Raw genomic sequence first — 18,401 nt, 5'->3', positions numbered from 1 at the left:
TTAAAATTACACATGAATTAATTGAAAGAATTAAAATAAATAAATTTAAAATATACTCAGCAAAAATTTTAAGTGTTAAAATGTACACAAACATTGGCATAATGTTGCAACAAACTCAAGAAGAATGAGTGTGTACTTTTTCCCTCTAAAATTATTTGTATAGTGAAAAAAGTGTCAACTGCATGTAATCTGGATTGAAAAAATTAGTAAATTCATTTAGTATCATTCATATTTGTAATAAATTCTGTGTTACAACAGGATTTTTTTTACAAAATAGGAACTATGGAGTAAGTAAAATCTAGCTTCCTAAGAGAGCTTAAACTTCTCTGAAAAATTAAAATTAATATATATATTTTTTTTTTAACTTAATTAACTGTGTAAATGGGAGCTTTACAAGTAGCCATAATTCTACAGCTTCTGCAGATTACACTTATTGCAAAGTGATGAGTGATTTCGACTTTGCGACACGCAGAATATGAAATGCTTTCTCTATTGCGGAGTTCGCCATTTTAGTTAATTGTTTCTGGAGGAAGCAGACAACAAAACGTTGGAATGAAGATGGGAGATGAAATTCAAACGTTTATTCTATCGACCTGTGTACGTGGCATACTTTTCTCATAATAATTAACATAATTACAATAATTTAAAATGGTAGCATACAATTGGTATACCCTGTACTTTCGTTTTTCAATTCACCTGAGTGTTAAATTTGAACATTCATTAATAAAATGACTGAAAAATCTCAGATAAAAAATATTTTCTATAGAAAAGAGTAAGAGTATAGAAAAAATAAAGAATAGAAAAGAATAAAGAATATTTAGAAGCGAATTTCTAAATATTCTCTATTCTGTGTTGTTACATTTATTAATATTTGTTTCTAAAGGTTATTATACTGTCAGAATATAAAAACAATTGCAATTTTAGTTTAGTATAACGAAAAAACAATCGGAAGATTAAATAATTTTATGATTTAGAAGGTTGTGCTCCCGGCTAAAAACTATTAAAGAATTGTTTGAATGACCTTACAACAGAGAATTTATTTACAAAGGAGGAAGTTTTGTAGCTATAACCTATATTCTTTTAATTAATAAATGTTTAATATAACTTTTTCGTATACAAAACAATGTTCTTTGGTTATTATTTTAACGAACAAACGGTCATTAAATATAGTTTATAAGTGAGTTAACTCCGTTAGTTATTAATTTAAATCGTAATTAAGTTATATGTTAAAGAATAAGCAAGATAGAATGAGACGGCGATATACGTGGGCCAATTTCTCTTATAGAAAGTTTCTTTAGATCTAACAAGGGGGTGCTTCCCAAGGGAAACCACCCCCTTGGGAAGCACCCCCTTGTTAGATCTAAGGAAACTTTCTATAAGAGAAATTGGCCCTTATTTAGGTGTTAGACACGTGAAAAATCCCGGAAAACTTCACGTGTTCAGCAGAAACCCGCGACTTTGTGTTCAGTGGTTTAAACACTTGGCCACTGTTAAATAATTTAACTAATAATTTTCTCTTTCAATTCTTTCTTTAAATTACTTTTTAAATAATTTATCCAAATTTCTCTTAATAAAATACTAAAATTATATACAGATTCAAAATTAATATCCATATTTTAATTTTCGGTTAAATTTTACATGTTAGCAGCTTTAAAAATGAATTTAGACTCAGTCAAATAAGGATATAAACGATATTTATATGGAGAAAAGTAAAGAAAGAAATATTGTAACGTATGCGAAGAAACGATAAAAATAAAAATATATCACAAAATATGGAACGATACGTTATTTTTCTACAAAATTGACAAGAAAAACATAGAATCCGATGAATATAATTGCTTTTATGACACAGAAGATGAGAATATTTGTAAAGAAAAGTTAAATAAATCACATTATTCTACTCTAATTCCTAAGAACTGACAGATTGCTGATCTAGAAAAAGGCGATAATTTCGTCTAGACAATCCGGAATTCTAAATCTTTCTCAATTTCCGATTGTTGACAGTTGATTGATGAGTTTCCTTTACTTAAAATCTTCTTATAAATATATATAATATTGAGGAAAGAGCACTATATTAAGATAAATGTCTAGAAAAGAATGAACGAACTGCCATTTTACAATCGATTCTTAATGTAAACATATCAAAATAAATTATCTTTTAAACGAATTTCTAGTTGGTTCCTCGAATATTCTCTTGTATAAAAGTATATATTCATCGAATTTAGGCTATACTTAATATTTTCCAAAATATAATATTGAATCCATTATAAGAGCGTGTTCAATGGAGAACTGCAGATTCATTTTTCCAATTTTTAACGAACTACTGACACATAAACTGTAAATAAAATGTTTAAAAAAATAGTAGAGATGTTTATTTTCCTGATTAAAATTCTAAACATATATCAGTTCAAGTTATAATGTGTATCGAATGTATAATGTATGATTAATAAAACCACATGTCAACATAAATCACAGAACTTATCGCGTGGGTTTTAACAAATCTTCTTTCCGGTCTTAGTTCTCAATTGAGTAATTAGAATGGCGTGTTCTAAAGAATATCTTGTGTAATTTTAATCGATAACAAACTCCGAATCGGTCGATAGAGGTTTAGATTAAAAGTAAACTGCGTAATCATTAACAAAATCTTCTTTGGTTCAAGCGAATTGTGCCATCTCCTTTCGTGTTACAAATCTCCGAATGCTGATAAGATGCAAAATCCGCTTTGCATTCTAACTGTATCCGTTGTTATTGGATTTATCACTCGATTTAACGTTTTATCGCCTTAAGTCTGAAGATAAACGAGAGAGTGTACTTAACGTTTATGTTCTATTAACGAGAAAAACCTCTAGATCTTTGAAGTTATTCAAAAATTGTATTTTTCCTTTATGCTGATTAACTTACCAATTTGGTGGACCCGGAATCGAATTCCGGCGAGCAATCCCAAGAATTTCTCATGGGTGATGGGCTCCGAATACTTCGATTCCCATTTCTTGCCACCCGGTCCAGACTCACGATGGGGCCCGAACCAACTCTTAATGGTAATGGAAAGAAAAGCCCCTTGGTGCCTGCAGGGTAAAAAGAGCAATGTGTTGTATAGAAATTGAAGTCTAAATCCTCCGATGGTCCTGTACTACATTAAACGCATGTAATTCCATAGTTAATGTACAGAATGGTTAGAACGTTGCAATTCACTCGAATTATATAAGATACAATGCACACAGAATTTTTATTACTCTTCATTAAAAAATGAAGATTTTACTCTCAAAATTCTCATTTTAAATAATTTCTATTAATAAAATAACTTTAAAATATCCTAAAATCAGTTAACCAAGATATTAAAAAACGTAGCTAACTCGATCAACTGACTTTTAGGCCACACTGTATACTTCAAATAGTAAATTTTGAGGCTTCAAAAAATAAAAACCTCTTATGTAAAGAAAATATGATATAAATTGAAAGTTTTAATATAGTTATATTCACATATTTTGCAGTTTTCGTAAAGAGATAGTGCCTGACATTTATAACTGACTCACTAATCTGTACCACATTTTTCTCAGTCCATTTATAATTGTAATGAAAAATAAAACGATGACAACGTAGATAATATTAAAAAAAAAAAAAATGAATGGAAGAGATTAAGAAAATCCAAAATTTTAAAATTATTCCGCCTTAAAATTCCGAAAAAATGATGAAATTCACACGTCACATTCATGAATGACCAGAGCGATAAATATAACAATGTAAGTAAAACTCAAAGATCCACGCGTGACGCACGAATTTAATATTGCTACACCCATACAAATCGTGCCACGAGTAAAACAAGCAATTTAACTGGTTCCATTTAACTGGCGTTACAAAAATATTCAAGTAAATATTATATTATTTCTTTACAATTTAATTAAATTTAAAATAAAAACAAGTTGATGAAGGATCGTATTAAAAAATTGGCTGAAAAAACAGCGAATAATCAATCAAATTTTTAAATAATTTAAATGCAGTAAAACCTGCCTAAAAAGGAAAACATTCGCTACCGTGCGATTCCGATTTACACAGGTTTTACCGTGTAATTTACGTTCGGAGTGTCCACTTAGAAGAAGCGATTTCTTTAATTAAAATTAATAAATTACGTGACGGTAAGAACAAACGAGTAAAGAATAACATCTCCTACAGGAAAAGATCGTAGGAAATTAAAAAAAAGAGGATATTTTTAACAGATAAATGTTCAAAGAAGCGATATCATTGGATTGAATTGAAATCGCACGTATCGAAAAGGGTCAGTTAGTGAAATCAGTTCGATATCAGAACGACCTTTAGTGAAAGAACTATTGAAGATGCTAAGAAGATAACAATATATTTTTCCGGTCAGTAGGTCACGGCTACTCTCAGTCATTTACCTTATTCAGGTCTAGATATTTTGTATTTTCCCATAGGACGATATCGGATACCATTGCATCACTTACAAAAATCTAGATTTCGAGACCCAAAATCCTCAAATTTTCGCCACACGTCTCGAATTTATCTGGGGTTCAATTCATTCAAAATCTATTGATAAATGTTTAAAAAGAAAGTAGAGAAGAATGGATTTTTTTTTTTCTTTCGTCAATTGTGATGAACAAACAGTTGCAAGGACTTTCGCTGCTTACAATGGGCATCGGACAATATCGTTATAATTCCATTTTTACTCCCTCCCGCGTAACTGTACGGGTGTCATTTATTGTATCTTGTACAATTAAATAAGAAAATGTTATGTTTACTAACGCTCGACCTGTTATTGCTTCCTGTTACGCTCGAGTAAATCGAATCTTTTAGTATTACTGTTCCACTTTTTCGATTTTTCTTGGTAAACCATTAAGAATTAATTGTTTGGATCAATTTATAAAGGTTAAACAGTAATTCCGTCTGTTAAAAAATGATAAAATAGGAGCAAAAAATTGAATTTTTTCGGCATAAAAAAAGAAAAATCGTTAAAGAATGCCACCCGTTTGGATAGCTCCGATTTTTGCTCCTCAAAAAGAGGATCTTCTCCTCTTCTTTCATACAAACGAATTAATTTGTACCAAGAAGAGATTATCGATCGTTCGAGCGTTAAGTAAGTAAAAGAAAATAATTCTTAAAAATTCGGATTTTTTTTTCTTCGTCTGTTAGAGAAGAGTGACGTTAAAATTAATTATTCGTAAGTCGAACGTTTAGGAAAAATCGTCCTCCTCCGAGTGAAAAAGGGTGTCAATGAAGAAAAAAAGGAGCATTTAGGTCGAACCGTTTCGTTTCTAGAACATTAAAAGAAGAAGAAAGAAATCATTTAGAGATGAGAAAAATCAAATTCACGTCACGTCTTGGTGTGAAAGGTCCAAACAATGTCGGATCCCATGCGGAAAAACGGAACGGAAACGGCACGTAAATAATATCGAAAATCATATCAAAGGGTAAATAAATAAATTTCTCACTTTGCTTCAATAAATTTAATTCTAAAATAAATATATTTTTTTAAAAAGAAAGAGAGAGAGAGAGAAAGAAGAAATTAACTCTCGATTTTCGAAATGAATAGAAAATGATGAAAGAAAGAAATTCTAGAGATTGGAGAAATGGCATTCACCTAATCGATGGAAAATAATAATTTGCAAATTAGTTCTTCGAATTGCCACCGTGTTTATTTCGGCGCTGTATCAAGTACACTTTCCTGAAGACAATCGGAAGTAGGACAGTATAAATTGAAAGAAGTTAGCAGTTACTCGTTACACTCGGAGTTGTTCTTGCAAGTTGCTCTATGATTGGGTTCGAGAGGGATTCTTTTGGGAGTGGTGCTTAAGGACTTTCAGATATATTTTCGTCGCAAGTCCTACCGCAAGGTAAGTTTTGCAAGAAGCAAAACAACTAAAGCATTTTTCTTTTTTCTTTTTCTATAATAATTTTTTTACTAGAAAATTTCAAGAGAAATCTCGAACAGTATAGGCGAAACCAGTTTAACTGCGCCATTTTTCTATATTAAAATTCGAATTTATATAGATTTAACAAATAATTTTGCAATTTGTTACGTTCTCGCTTAGATGTTTATCCAAGTACCATCCTTTGCCTGTAGATACGAGGATATGTCTGAAAGATTTAGTACAAATGGTTAACGTCCTGTCGAAGTGTGTCAAGTGAACACGCGACAGACTCGAATTTTCTTTTGATAAAAAGTCTTGTAACCAGTAAAAACTTGGAATAATTATAAATCTATGGAGGAAAACTTTGTAATATCGGATGTAATACATCATTTCTACGATTATATTTCTTTACATTGATCGATGGACGATTAAATTCTTCAAAATTTCTGGTTGTACCCGGCGACCTTGAGGGATCTACAACTTTGGCATTTTCTCTTTCTAGATAAAGAATAATCGAAATAAACTATTAATTGGAATGTTACCGTAACTAGGATAACCTTCCATAAACCTTTTTACCTATTTAAAACTTGTCAACCGCATGAAATTTTCATAAAGGAAATAAAATGCCGACGGACGAGTATTTTTATTACTCCTTTTTTTTCTCTGTTTTCAAAACTTTTCTTTGGTTTCAAATAGGTTCTAGTTTATGCGATAACTTCTTGTTTTATTTATTGATAATTCTTAATTAAACTTTCTAATATAAAAATGGGACAGTTAGAATTACGCAGGCGTTGAAGAGGAATGGTGCGAAGTTAAAGGTTGTTTACTCTCTTTTCTTTGTGTTTTTATAAGTATAAATGTATAAGATACATTGATAAATTTATATTTGAGTATGTAGAATTTCAAATAATTTTCGTTATATCGAAGATATTCATTATTAACGGGTTATTTTATACAATTTGTGATGGCTATTTAAAGAAATTCGTGGTTTTAGGGGACTTCAAATTCGTGCTGCCACGTGATCATTACATATTTTGCGTATTGTGTTCATTGTGCATTTTGGCAATGGCTTTAATCTTCAAAGCTTAAACCAGTTTTTAAAAAAATATATATCTCTTGTTTGCTTAACTGGTCATAGACTGAAAATTTTCATCCTGAGGCAATTTAGCATAAAACTGACTCAGCAACAACCTCTAAAATTCGAGTTTCTAGCAGCTATAAACTCAAAAACAGTCGTCACAATTGGACTTCAGCCATATTTTCTATCAATGGTAGATAATTCAGCACCGCAATCAACGCGTGCGGTGCTGAATTATCTACCTCTTACCATCTTAACGGTAGCTGTACTCAATTGGTAATTATAACTCGTTTTTGATCTAGATGTCGATTAGTAACAATAGAATATTTTATAGATAAAACCATAAATAAACTATTACAAGAAATTATTTCGAGCATAGAAACTTCTATCCACTCCCGTCTGACGTGACAGGAATACATGGAACATGGGTATGACGTCGGATGTCGCGCTTCCGGGTTTTGCGGGGAACTCTTATTTGACCTAGTTAATTGTTTTGAGTGTAATATAGCTGAATAAATGCCAAATTTATACTTTCCCAATGAGAAAAAAAAGAAGAGTGCGTTAAATACTCGCTACCATAAGTTACGCAACGTATTTTTACATATTAAAATTACCATTTGCACTCGCATTCTTTTTCTGTAACGTAATTAATATGTATCGTTTTGTAATCTTGCAAAAATCACGGAAAATTATAGTAAAATTCAGCTTGACATATTTATTTTTAAAGATAATCTTCGAACTTGCTACAGTTACAAAAGTAAAGTAACACTATTTGTTTAATCCATAGACCATAAAATTTTTTATTGTCAAAATATAGGCTGTAACTCCTATTAAATCGTTAATATTATTTGTGTAAAGACTAGAAAATAAATAAATTTATTATAGAAACAGGAAGACATTTTCTGTGATTTAAAGAGATTTTAAACAATGAATTTTTATGTCATCATCGCACCCATTTGAAGGAGCCGTGTTTAGTAATTGCGAAAGTTTACACCCAAAAAACAGGTTTATTTTTAACTCTCACACGCATCCATTGAAGATAAGGAGTTCTAGACACAAAAAGTTTTCTAAGATAAAAATCTACAATTTATATAATGAGGTTACCTTCTCACCCTCGTATGAAAACACGAAAATGTGCGACCCGAAGCGTAAATTTCTATGTATTCTTTCAAAATTGATATTGTTATCTTCACAGTGGTTGGCAACATTTATTAATTAACAAAATCTATTGTTATCTCGTGAATATTTTACAAAAATTCCCTTTCTTGCAAAGGTTTCAACGAGGGGGCCTTCAGGAGGAAGACGTATGCCGTATCTAATTTGCGAAGAATTGTCATTTTCTGTTAAGTACCGTCTGTAAACATCTTAGAAACAGAAGGAAACTAACTACTTTGTCAGTAGGTTAGATTTTGACCTAAATATCAAGTTGATATAAAAACTGGTTTATGGAATGTCATTGGGCTCGGCCAGATCGTGCCGATTATAGGTGGTTTTCCAGGTAACATCTGGATGGTTTTATATATTCTTCAAAAGAATATGAAATTGCCGAATTTAATTAAAGCTTCTTTATAACCAAACCTTAATCCTGGATGAAGTACCGAGTTAAATTTTCATTACGATACCATTCATCTCTTTGTAATTGAAATGCGAACATTCAGACCAACGTTCTATATAATCCGATTAGAAAAAAAATCCCGATCAAAATACGTATATCCACGCGTATTCTAACTGTCCTAATTTCTTTGGCATCGAAAGCGTTCAACCTGTAGGATGAGTTTGGTGAAGGCTGTCTGCAACATTCTACGAAATCGCTGGATTTTTCTCGTCTCGAAATTCCAATAAATAATCAGGAAGACGACTTTAAAAATATTGAATAATCGTACGGTACGTTTGACCTATTGACACTACGCTTTATACATCCCTACTCAAGCGATAAACCTTTAACACACATAGTCGAATTCGACTCGAGAATTTGAAGTGAGACAGATGTAATTTATTTTTTATTTTTCTTATAAACAAATAAAAAGAAAAAGAAATTTTTCGCACGTTGGTTTCTTCTGGAACGTTTTAAATTAGTAATTTCTTGCTTAGATTTTATAGTTTTGTTGGATACGTGCCACTTAATTCGACAGCCTTCGTTTACTTACTTACAACAGGAAGCTGCAAATAAGAAATTGCAAGTATACAGCAAAAACTATCGAAAAAATTCGTTAAAATCGTTAAAATAACTCAAAAATATCCATTATAACAGTAAATGTTTAGATTTCCTGTAATTATTTAAGTGTATACTCTATTGTTTCTGGGTTCTTTATCTCTTGTAAGTCTCGAGTAGCAAGAACTGTTTATCTTAAATATCTCGTCGTTGTACGTAGATTTTTTTTTTCTATGTTGCCAGGGAAAATCCCTAGATTTTCAGGTATACATACCCGTGGAAAAAAAAATCTGTGTGAAAAGGTTAATAGAACATTACTGATAATGAATAGTGTATTGCTTTCAATAATTAGTTTTCATGTACTAGTAACAAATGGTGTTTTTTAAGTGAACAAGATCTTAATCAGATCAAGAAATTCCAGATATTTCATTACAGTTCATACATATATATCGCTTGTATTGTAACATACGTATCGATATACAGGGTGGCCCAAAAGTCGGTTAACAGCTGTAAAGACTAATTAGCTGTCTTTTTCAAGTAATTTAATATATAGAAAATTTACAAACACCGTTCAAATTAAGGTCTTATTTTAATTTAACATACTTTTACAAATTGGCATAAATATTTATAAATCACAAAACAGAGTTAACTAACTTTTGCCCCGCCCTATATATTATGCAAAACTAAGGGTAAATATTGTAAATTAGCTATAATATTACAACAATTACTTAAATACAGAAATATTTATACAATATTATCCGCCTTAATTTTATAAATTAATAATGAAAATCGTCAGAAACAGTTTACAAAAATGAGTTTTATAGCATCGGAACTTCATTAAATGGGTTAAAAATCGACTAAAATAATAAAAAGTATAGAAGAAATTACAAAAAAATATAGTTTAATTAATTAGAAATATATAAAAAAAAAATGATAATAAAAAAGTACCTTCAATTGCAACTAATAAGTTCATCTTTACCGTTTTCAAAGGCAATTCTATAAAATAAATTGAATAAAAATTGGTACAATTACTTTCTTTACTTCCTTTATTGATTTTCAGACTTTCCTGAAGAGAAAATATTATCATTAATTACGTATCATCCCTTTTTTCCTTCCAGCACAATCCTTTACTATAAATGAAACAAGAATAGAAAGTTATAAGTAATTAAATTAAACTATAAACGTCAGAATTTATAACCGAATGGTATAAAATATTGAAGTTTTAATAGAATAATAACCGATATTTATTTTTAAAAGAAGGAAATAAACAGTGTAAGTTAATTGAAGATCCGTAAATATTAGCATCCAGGTCGAAGAACTGAAAACAAGGACGTCATTTTTATAAATTACTAATCATTGGGAAGATTTTAAGATCACGAAGGACATCTTATTCACATTTTCCTAACATTACTACTCAGCCTTGAATGCGTAAATTTTTTTCTTTTTCCTTTCGTATTCCTACGCTGATTTTAATTTTTATTCCATTACAGATGCAGCCATTTTTTCTTCTCACGCTGATTTTGTATTTTCAAGTCGCAGTATCGAAGTTAAGTAAGTATTTTTAAGGTTTTAAGTAAGTAGTAGAATTTTTTTGAATAATTTCGTGGATTTAGCTTGACTTCTACGTTATTTATCGCTGAAAAATTAAATTTATTGCTGAAAAAATTAGCAATATCGCTGAAAAACTAAGCCTATTGCTGAAAGAACTATGCTCATTGCTGAAAGAATTAAGATTAATGCTGAAAGAACTAAGCGTATTGNTTTAATATCTTGAGAACAACTAATGCCAGACATCACTTTAAAAATTATAAATAGTCTTAAAGGGCTGTAAAATTCTCTAATAGGAATAGGCTGGATAACATACACTTATAGACCATTCTCACTTGTCAGCAGAACCGGAAGTGAAGTGGGCATGTTGTAAAATAACAGGAAATGAGTGTGATGGTATGTTTCTTATTAATTAATATTGTTTTATTGGTAATATCTCTAAGGCAAGGGTTATTTAAGATGAAATTCGACTTCGTTACACCTGCATATAGACCAGCTGGCGAATGGAAGGAGGCCCGGAAAAGGGGGACTGTCTGGACTAACTGAAGAGAGACTGACTGCTAGAGAGTGAAACTTGATCTCCTTACACTGGACAATGACATCATTAGTAAGATGTCCGGCTTCAAGACGGATTCCGAGCAAAAATGTGATTAAGTACGTAACCTAACCTAAACAGACGATGCTTAAAGAAAGGGTTTCTACTAGAACCCTTTGTTTCATGTTGGGGTTAGAAAATCGATAGGAGACAGGGAAGGGAGACAGACAGGGCTGTTGCAGGAGGGGATTAAGGGAAATGGTAAAGAATCGGTTATCAGTGCCAAATAATGTTGAAAGGGTGGTGTTTTTGGATGTAAAAAATTAAGATTCATTTTTTAGCATTTTTGCCGTTCATTTTTTTATTGATTTCTCCATATTATTTCCTTTGCAAACAAAATCACCTATTAATTTTGATATTCAATAATTTCGTCAATTAATATAAATATTTTTAAAAAATTATTTAAAGGGAAACATTTAAAATAAGCAAATAAAATTTATATATACCAAAATTTAAAATACTGTACAGTGCATAAGTTTTTCTTTAGATCCATCAATTTTATTATATAAAAATCTCTTAACTAAAATAGTTTTATATATATTTTTTAACATTTATAAGTGACATTAAATTAGAGGGAAATTTATCTTAACTAAATTTAAACAAGCCTATTTGTGACCTAATTCTTCTTAGTTATATCCTGTTGGTGCTCTATCATAATAACGTCACAAATAAGATTCAGAACTTGTACAACGTCTTTTTCTACTTGTTCCCATTTGTATTTCGACAAAGCAATCCATCAATAGAGAAACTAACGTACAGTTAGGCTTAACGACTTTCCCTCCATAACCCGTTCATTTAATCAGAAAAGTCTTCTATTGGTTGTCCTTGATTGAATTTACAAAACCAGAAGCATTTCTAAGAAGAATGTACATTAATGAAATTATAAACTTATCCAAAAAGTGATATAAGCTTATAATTCAGTAAAATATTCTAAAAATTCAATTAAAAAAAAAATATATGTTAGCCTATATAAGAAAAATTCATTTTACCATGCTAAATTAAATGTTAAGCTACATCCTGCATCAAATTTATTCCAAGTATCTATCATAAAGAAAGGGTTTAAGTCTAGAATATCTAATAAACTATCTAAGACATAAAATTGCTTAGAGAAACTAGGCCTTTATAATTTATAAATAAATTCATTTTTTTTCTTTCCTAAATACACTTAACAATTATAATTTAAAGGTTTTATATATTAAAATTTACATAGTGATAACACTAATACTAGTAGAGCCAATTTCACTTCAAACAGAAACAGTTCAATCTTACATTTTACAACAGGTGTCCTTCACAAATAAAAAAGATGCATGTAGGCTACATTTAATTCACTAAATAAAAATTTTGAAAATTACTCNAAAATATAAAATTTACGAACATGAATTTTTATTATTTATATACAATATAAATATGTAGAATAAAATATTAAAATAAATCTTATATAGAATATTGAGATACGATTATATTTTTTCTTATTTTTTTAAGATAAGAAGACAAAAAATACAGTTAACACAAAATATGTTTACACAAATTTTAGAAATAAAAAAAAATATTTAACAGAATAAGAGTACAAAAATACTCTTATTTTGTTTTTTTAAATGTATTCTAATACATAAAAAAATGTCAAAGAAAAATATTTGATTGTAACAAAATAAAGAATTATATTTTTAAAACGTTTATAGATATTTACTTTAATAACCTAACAGATATTTGCTCATAATATATACATATATAAGTCTATACTTCTACAGAACATCTTATAAGTTTTAAATCTATTTTTAATTCAAAATTATTCAATTTTTCTGAAGCTTGTGAAAAGTGAGTAAAGAGTGAATTTATTTCTAATTCTATATGAAAATAAAATAATTAAAGAATATAACTGCTTAAATAACACTAATTATAAATCATATATTATTTTTCTATAAGAATATAGGAGAAAAGACTAAATTCTAATAGGTAAACTAATAAATATCTTCAAATTTCAGAATGTCAACAAACATTAAGCCTAATTTTTTATTTTGTTGTACAAAATAACTGTCAGTAGCTCAATTGCATAGAAAATCGAAGTGATAATTGGGGAAAGCACGTACAAATATAATTATAATGATAATATTGCTTCTAAACTAATTTAATAGTAGTATAACTCTGTCTGTACTTAACCCTACCATAACATGTTAGGCCTAACTGCTTTTCTGCATCTTAAACACATTAAAAACTCTAATTAAACGTGTAACACGTAATCTGAGATAATAATATGCAATATTACATCCAAATTAAATTAAAATAGTGATTAAAAGCTGGCGAAAAGACATTAGTGATAGGGTTTAAGTGCCGAAAGAGGTAAAGCAAACAAACGCTATTATTGCAACGAGTAGAGAGTTGTATAACAACCGGATTAGTATCGCCTGAAAGTACTGTCTATCTAGCAAAACACGTTAGTATTAGCTAAGAATTAAGAAGCCGTGGACCGGTTAGGCAATGCTTAACGTCTAAGCCTAACGCCCCATAGGGAAACATGGCGGGAAACCGATAACAATAAATCGGCAATACACGATTACTTCTCCTTCCAACAGCTGCTTTAATTCGAAGTTAAGAAATGAATACAAACAAGTTACCGTTAAAAATCCGATTGTTGATAACCAGTTGCTTTCATAAGACCTATGTGCACAAACGTCTTTGACACAGAAGCAATTACGAAGACTTCACACTTCTTGCAATCCACAGAAGGGTTATTTGAAGTCATCGCGAGCATGGTATGAAGTTCCTACCTGTTTTGTGCACAGTAAGAACTCCATACCTCGCTCACGATAATTCCAAACTTGTAGACGGACGACACTATTCCTCACTATCAGAGTGCAGTCGGAGTGTAACACTGCAGACACATCCCGTTGGCGAGGAGGCTCTAAACCACGTGCGGACTACAGTATCCTGTAGAAAACAAGACTATCCAAAGCCCTCCAAGACAACACCAAACTCAAGACGTTAACGTCGTTACACTGCGCCGCAGATCCAGCACCACAATGTCCCGTTGGAACTGCACGCGAGTCATGAGCTGGCAGAAAGGCAACTGGCCTCGTTCCTTCTACCCAACTCGATCTGCTCCACTAGACACCTATTTGTCATAGCTCTTTCACCTAACTGTCAAACGGAACTGAGCCCTCATTGGTAGATGGGAAATTGAAGGAACGCCTATCATACTAAAGGCAAGCCAATCAGACGAAAAGAATTGAACGTGGATCCAATAGCTATGTGAACTGGGTGAGGCCAGTGCTGTGTTTTACTTGCTGTCATTAGATGTTCTCATCAGGAATTGGCCATACTCTCCGACAAATTACGTTTTGCAAACATCTGTTACTGCGCAGTCGTATTAGATGCATCCTCCATTCTAAGATGATTTTAACCAGTGAGCATGCTACTTATTTCACAAGATTCGTTGTTAGTGCAATTGTCCTCTAGAAGTTTGGTTCCTGATTCTTATTATATATTCTGATCACATTTCTTGCATCACTGGCTAACTCGTGGATGAGAAAATAAATCGAGAAAAAAAATATTACATTAAATAATAATTCCTAACTATGCAAGCGTATAATCCTGATTATATCATGGATAGCATATATTTAACTGGATTAGAGTTCTAAAAAAATTCTTGTTTTGCCAGGTAAGTGTTATGATAACGATAACTATGACATAGAATTATAAATCAGGACGATCTAGCTAATGGCCCTTTGGGCCCAAAAACAGATCTAACAACATGCATTAGTATTACTGAAACTAAGCAAACACCTGAAAGCTGTTAATTCAAATTTTATGATAATTAATGAATTATATCTTCCTTTGTGCTGTCTATTTTAATAGATTATTTTCAGATAAGTATAACTGCTAGTTTGATAATTAATTATATTTAAATATAATCTACATAAATTCGTCATTATATATTAATTAATTTTTAAAAACTTATCTAAGATTTTATGTTTTTTAAATAAAATTGTATACTACTTTTTATGTATATCTGCTTTCTGTTGGCTTGTAAATTTATTTTTTGTGAAAATAAAGAATTTAATTATCATTGCAATGGATATAAGTTCAATGTTGTTAAATTAAATTGTATAATTTTACACTGTTCAAGATACTGTTCAAGATAAACGTATGTCTTTAATTAGGTCCACAATCAACATTCCAATTNGTATTGCAGAAAGAATTAGGCGTATTGCTGAAAGAACTAAGCGTATAGCAGAAAGAATTAGGCGTATTGCTGAAAGAACTAAGCGTATTGCAGAAAGAATTAGGCGTATTGCTGAAAGAATTAAGTTTATTACTGAAAGAACTGAACTAATGAAAGAATTCTTTATTGCTGAACGAACTAAGCTTACTGCTAAGGTCTTCTAACAATAAATACTTAAAAATTTAGTTTAATAAGTCAAAATTAAGTAAGTATTTAAGATTATTATAATGATTTCATAGATATAAATGGTTTCTACACTAAAGAATTAATTTTATTGCTTATAGCCAAGTAGAAATCGAGTATTTTTTACAATAATTTCATTTGCTTTCAACACAGTTAGTGAATAATTTACGCTTATTAGTGAAAGATCTAATAACGCATTGCTAACTTCTTTCAGCACTATAACTTATTAAAGAAAATAATTTAATTAAATTAAACGGAAGAAAAATGATTAAAATGCAGAGGAGTAAAAACATTTTAAAAAAGAATTTTATTCAGGTCTGCGAGTGAAGTGAAACCAGTAGAAGTTGCACAAAATTTTTCTAGTTGTCCTTGGCCTCTATTGTAATTTAAGATTTATTTAATGCTGGATCTGCCGAGTAAATTGTAGGCTTTTAAAATATATGTTTATTCTTCCTTAAAATATGCTAAAAGTAATCAAAATCTTTTATTTTCTTCTCGGATATTTTAAATTGCTTCATAGTCTAATGCTTCCGATTATTGAAAAGGCATTTTAAAGACGATAATGATTCTTCGCATGGACAAGAAGAAGAAATAAATAAATAAATAAAAAACGATTGTTTACGTAATTACCTGAAAAATACTTTCGTCGGTAACATTGAGAGGTAATTTAGGTCACTTTTCGTCCATCGTATTCTTAAAAACCATAGAAAAAAAATTCACCCTCTTCTAATCTTCCATTTTGTCTTAACGAGTGCCATCATCTTGGTGAAATTTTTCACGAATGGCCATTAAAGTAGGAGTTTAATTACGTTTCCAACGGTTAATTTCTTTTCTGTTCTACATTAATCTTTCACATTTCTCTTTTAAATCCTTTTTTTTCTTCTTCTTCTTTAAGAATATAAGAAAAATTCGGTAGACGAATTTAAATGGGACAATGTTTGCTTTATAGGTCGCGATAATGATACAATAATTAATACGATTTTCCTCTTTAAAACCCGCGATATTCGTTCAATAAACATATCCAGAATGTGTGGAAGAAGGAAATTTCACTATAAAAAATAAAAAATAAATTATTTACTGGTGGTTCAGACGTCTCTGAAATCTATTTTTAACCACGTTTTTTCTCCAGGTGAAATATCGAAGAAAGATGCCAAAGATTTAAAAATTATATGTTATTATTCTAATTGGGCCGTGTATAGACCGGGTTTAGCCAAATTTACACCACAAAATATTAATCCTTACCTTTGTACTCACATCATTTACGCTTTCGGTGGTCTATCCAGTGAATTCGAGATGAAACCTTTCGACCCGTACAATGACATCGAACAAGGTAATCGAGTTTATAATTATTTAAATTAATAATAATAATAAAAAAAGTAGATACTGTTATTATAATTTAATTAAATATTTTTAGGAAATTATAAAAAATTTGTGGAGTTAAAAACCTTCAACAATAAGTTAAAGACAATGATAGCTGTTGGAGGGTGGAACGAAGGTTCAAAGAGGTTCGTTATATCCTTTAGTTTCTTATAAACAAGGCCGGATTTCGAGCCCTATAATGTATAAAGGGCCTTTTCCTCATCGAGATTCTAAACTTAAAATAGTCTCTAAGCGTGAGGCCTTTTAAGTTTAGAGCCTCGATGAGGCAAATTGGGTTTTAATTATAATTAAATCAGTAACTTAATTTGAGTGATTTTTTTCCGTTAATTTAGATTCTCTAAGCTGGTAGAATCGTATAGCAATAGGCAACGTTTCGTCAGGAGCGCAATGAAGTTCCTACGAGAGCATGGCTTCGATGGACTCGATCTGGATTGGGAATATCCAGCATTTAGAGATGGAGGCAATGCAGGAGATAAGCTAGGTTACGCTCAGTTAGTTAGAGTAAGTAATTGGGTCGATACCTGTAAGCCAATCTACCGTAAGTTTCTATACAAACTACGAATTTCGGGATCACTAACGAATCAGGAAAGATTCTCTGAGAGAATTTAATCTTAATTTGAAGAGTTCTACTCTATTAAACCCTTTAAAAACGATAATCGATAATTCTATGAGTTTAATGAGCAAAATGATCTTTATTTTCTAAGAGTTTAATGTGTGCAAAATTACTCATTTTATTTTAAAGCCATGAAGATCGTATTAAGTTTGTAATTAAGTTTCTTTATCTTATCAAGTTCAGTCAGTGCCTCGAAGCATTTTCGTGCGTATAACCTTGCATCTTCGCGTGTATAACCTCAGATAAATGAAAATAAAACGTTGGAATAGCCCGCCCCACCCTGTAACTTGAGTTTTAAACGCAGATAACCCATTGTACAGCGTTTAACTATGAGTTAAAAGGGCAATTGCCTGAGGTCCCCATCAATAGGAATTCCAAATTAATCTTTTATAAGAAAATAAATCCCCGAATAAAAATATCTGGAGTCAACTCGATATCATCAATCAATTAACAAATAACGTCAGACGGTGGTAAACAAGAATCGTATGAAACTCGAATTAAGGAGTTCGGGGGGAAAGGGTCATTGGAAACTCGAATTTTATAAAAATCGTGTCTAACTTGAATTGGTAGGAGTTAGAAATTGCAAAGGTCGTACGAAACTTGAATCGAGAAAGGTTGCGTACAACTCGAATTGCAAGTGTTATTCCGCATTCAAACCAGAATAGAGAAACATGTAAAATGATGACACAGTTTTCACTGAATATTGAGAATTTTAACATTAAAAAAAATCTGTGGCGTTTTTATAATAAATGTTAAGAAATTTTAGTCC

At 30.7% G+C, this 18,401-nt stretch overlaps 1 protein-coding gene and 1 long non-coding RNA gene across 3 annotated transcripts; one reads left to right on the top strand and one right to left on the bottom strand.

Moving 5' to 3' along the window:
• Positions 1-5,664: 5,664 nt before the first annotated feature.
• Positions 5,665-17,649, top strand: LOC111638868 (acidic mammalian chitinase-like). Its single transcript, XM_023384644.1, has 5 exons — positions 5,665-5,846; positions 10,585-10,645; positions 16,769-16,969; positions 17,054-17,144; positions 17,352-17,649. The coding sequence occupies exons 2-5, from the start codon at positions 10,585-10,587 to the stop codon at positions 17,626-17,628; spliced, it is 630 nt and encodes a 209-aa protein (XP_023240412.1). The 5' UTR covers positions 5,665-5,846; the 3' UTR covers positions 17,629-17,649.
• Positions 10,049-17,021, bottom strand: LOC111638875. Of its 2 annotated transcripts, none has more exons than XR_002758968.1 (3): positions 16,882-17,021; positions 16,270-16,688; positions 10,049-10,224 (listed from the first exon to the last, which is right to left on the bottom strand). It is a non-coding gene; the product is annotated as an uncharacterized LOC111638875 (long non-coding RNA). The 2 variants fall into 2 exon arrangements; XR_002758969.1 differs by lacking the exon at positions 10,049-10,224 and adding an exon at positions 10,627-10,730.
• Positions 17,650-18,401: the final 752 nt, after the last annotated feature.

This window comes from Centruroides sculpturatus, unplaced genomic scaffold (assembly GCF_000671375.1).
Source record: "Centruroides sculpturatus isolate CEXI.00-Female unplaced genomic scaffold, Cexi_2.0 scaffold90, whole genome shotgun sequence".
In the NCBI taxonomy this organism is placed as follows: Eukaryota; Metazoa; Arthropoda; class Arachnida; order Scorpiones; family Buthidae; genus Centruroides; species Centruroides sculpturatus.
Note: the sequence above shows the minus strand (reverse complement) of the source record. Positions and strands in the feature narration are given on the sequence as shown.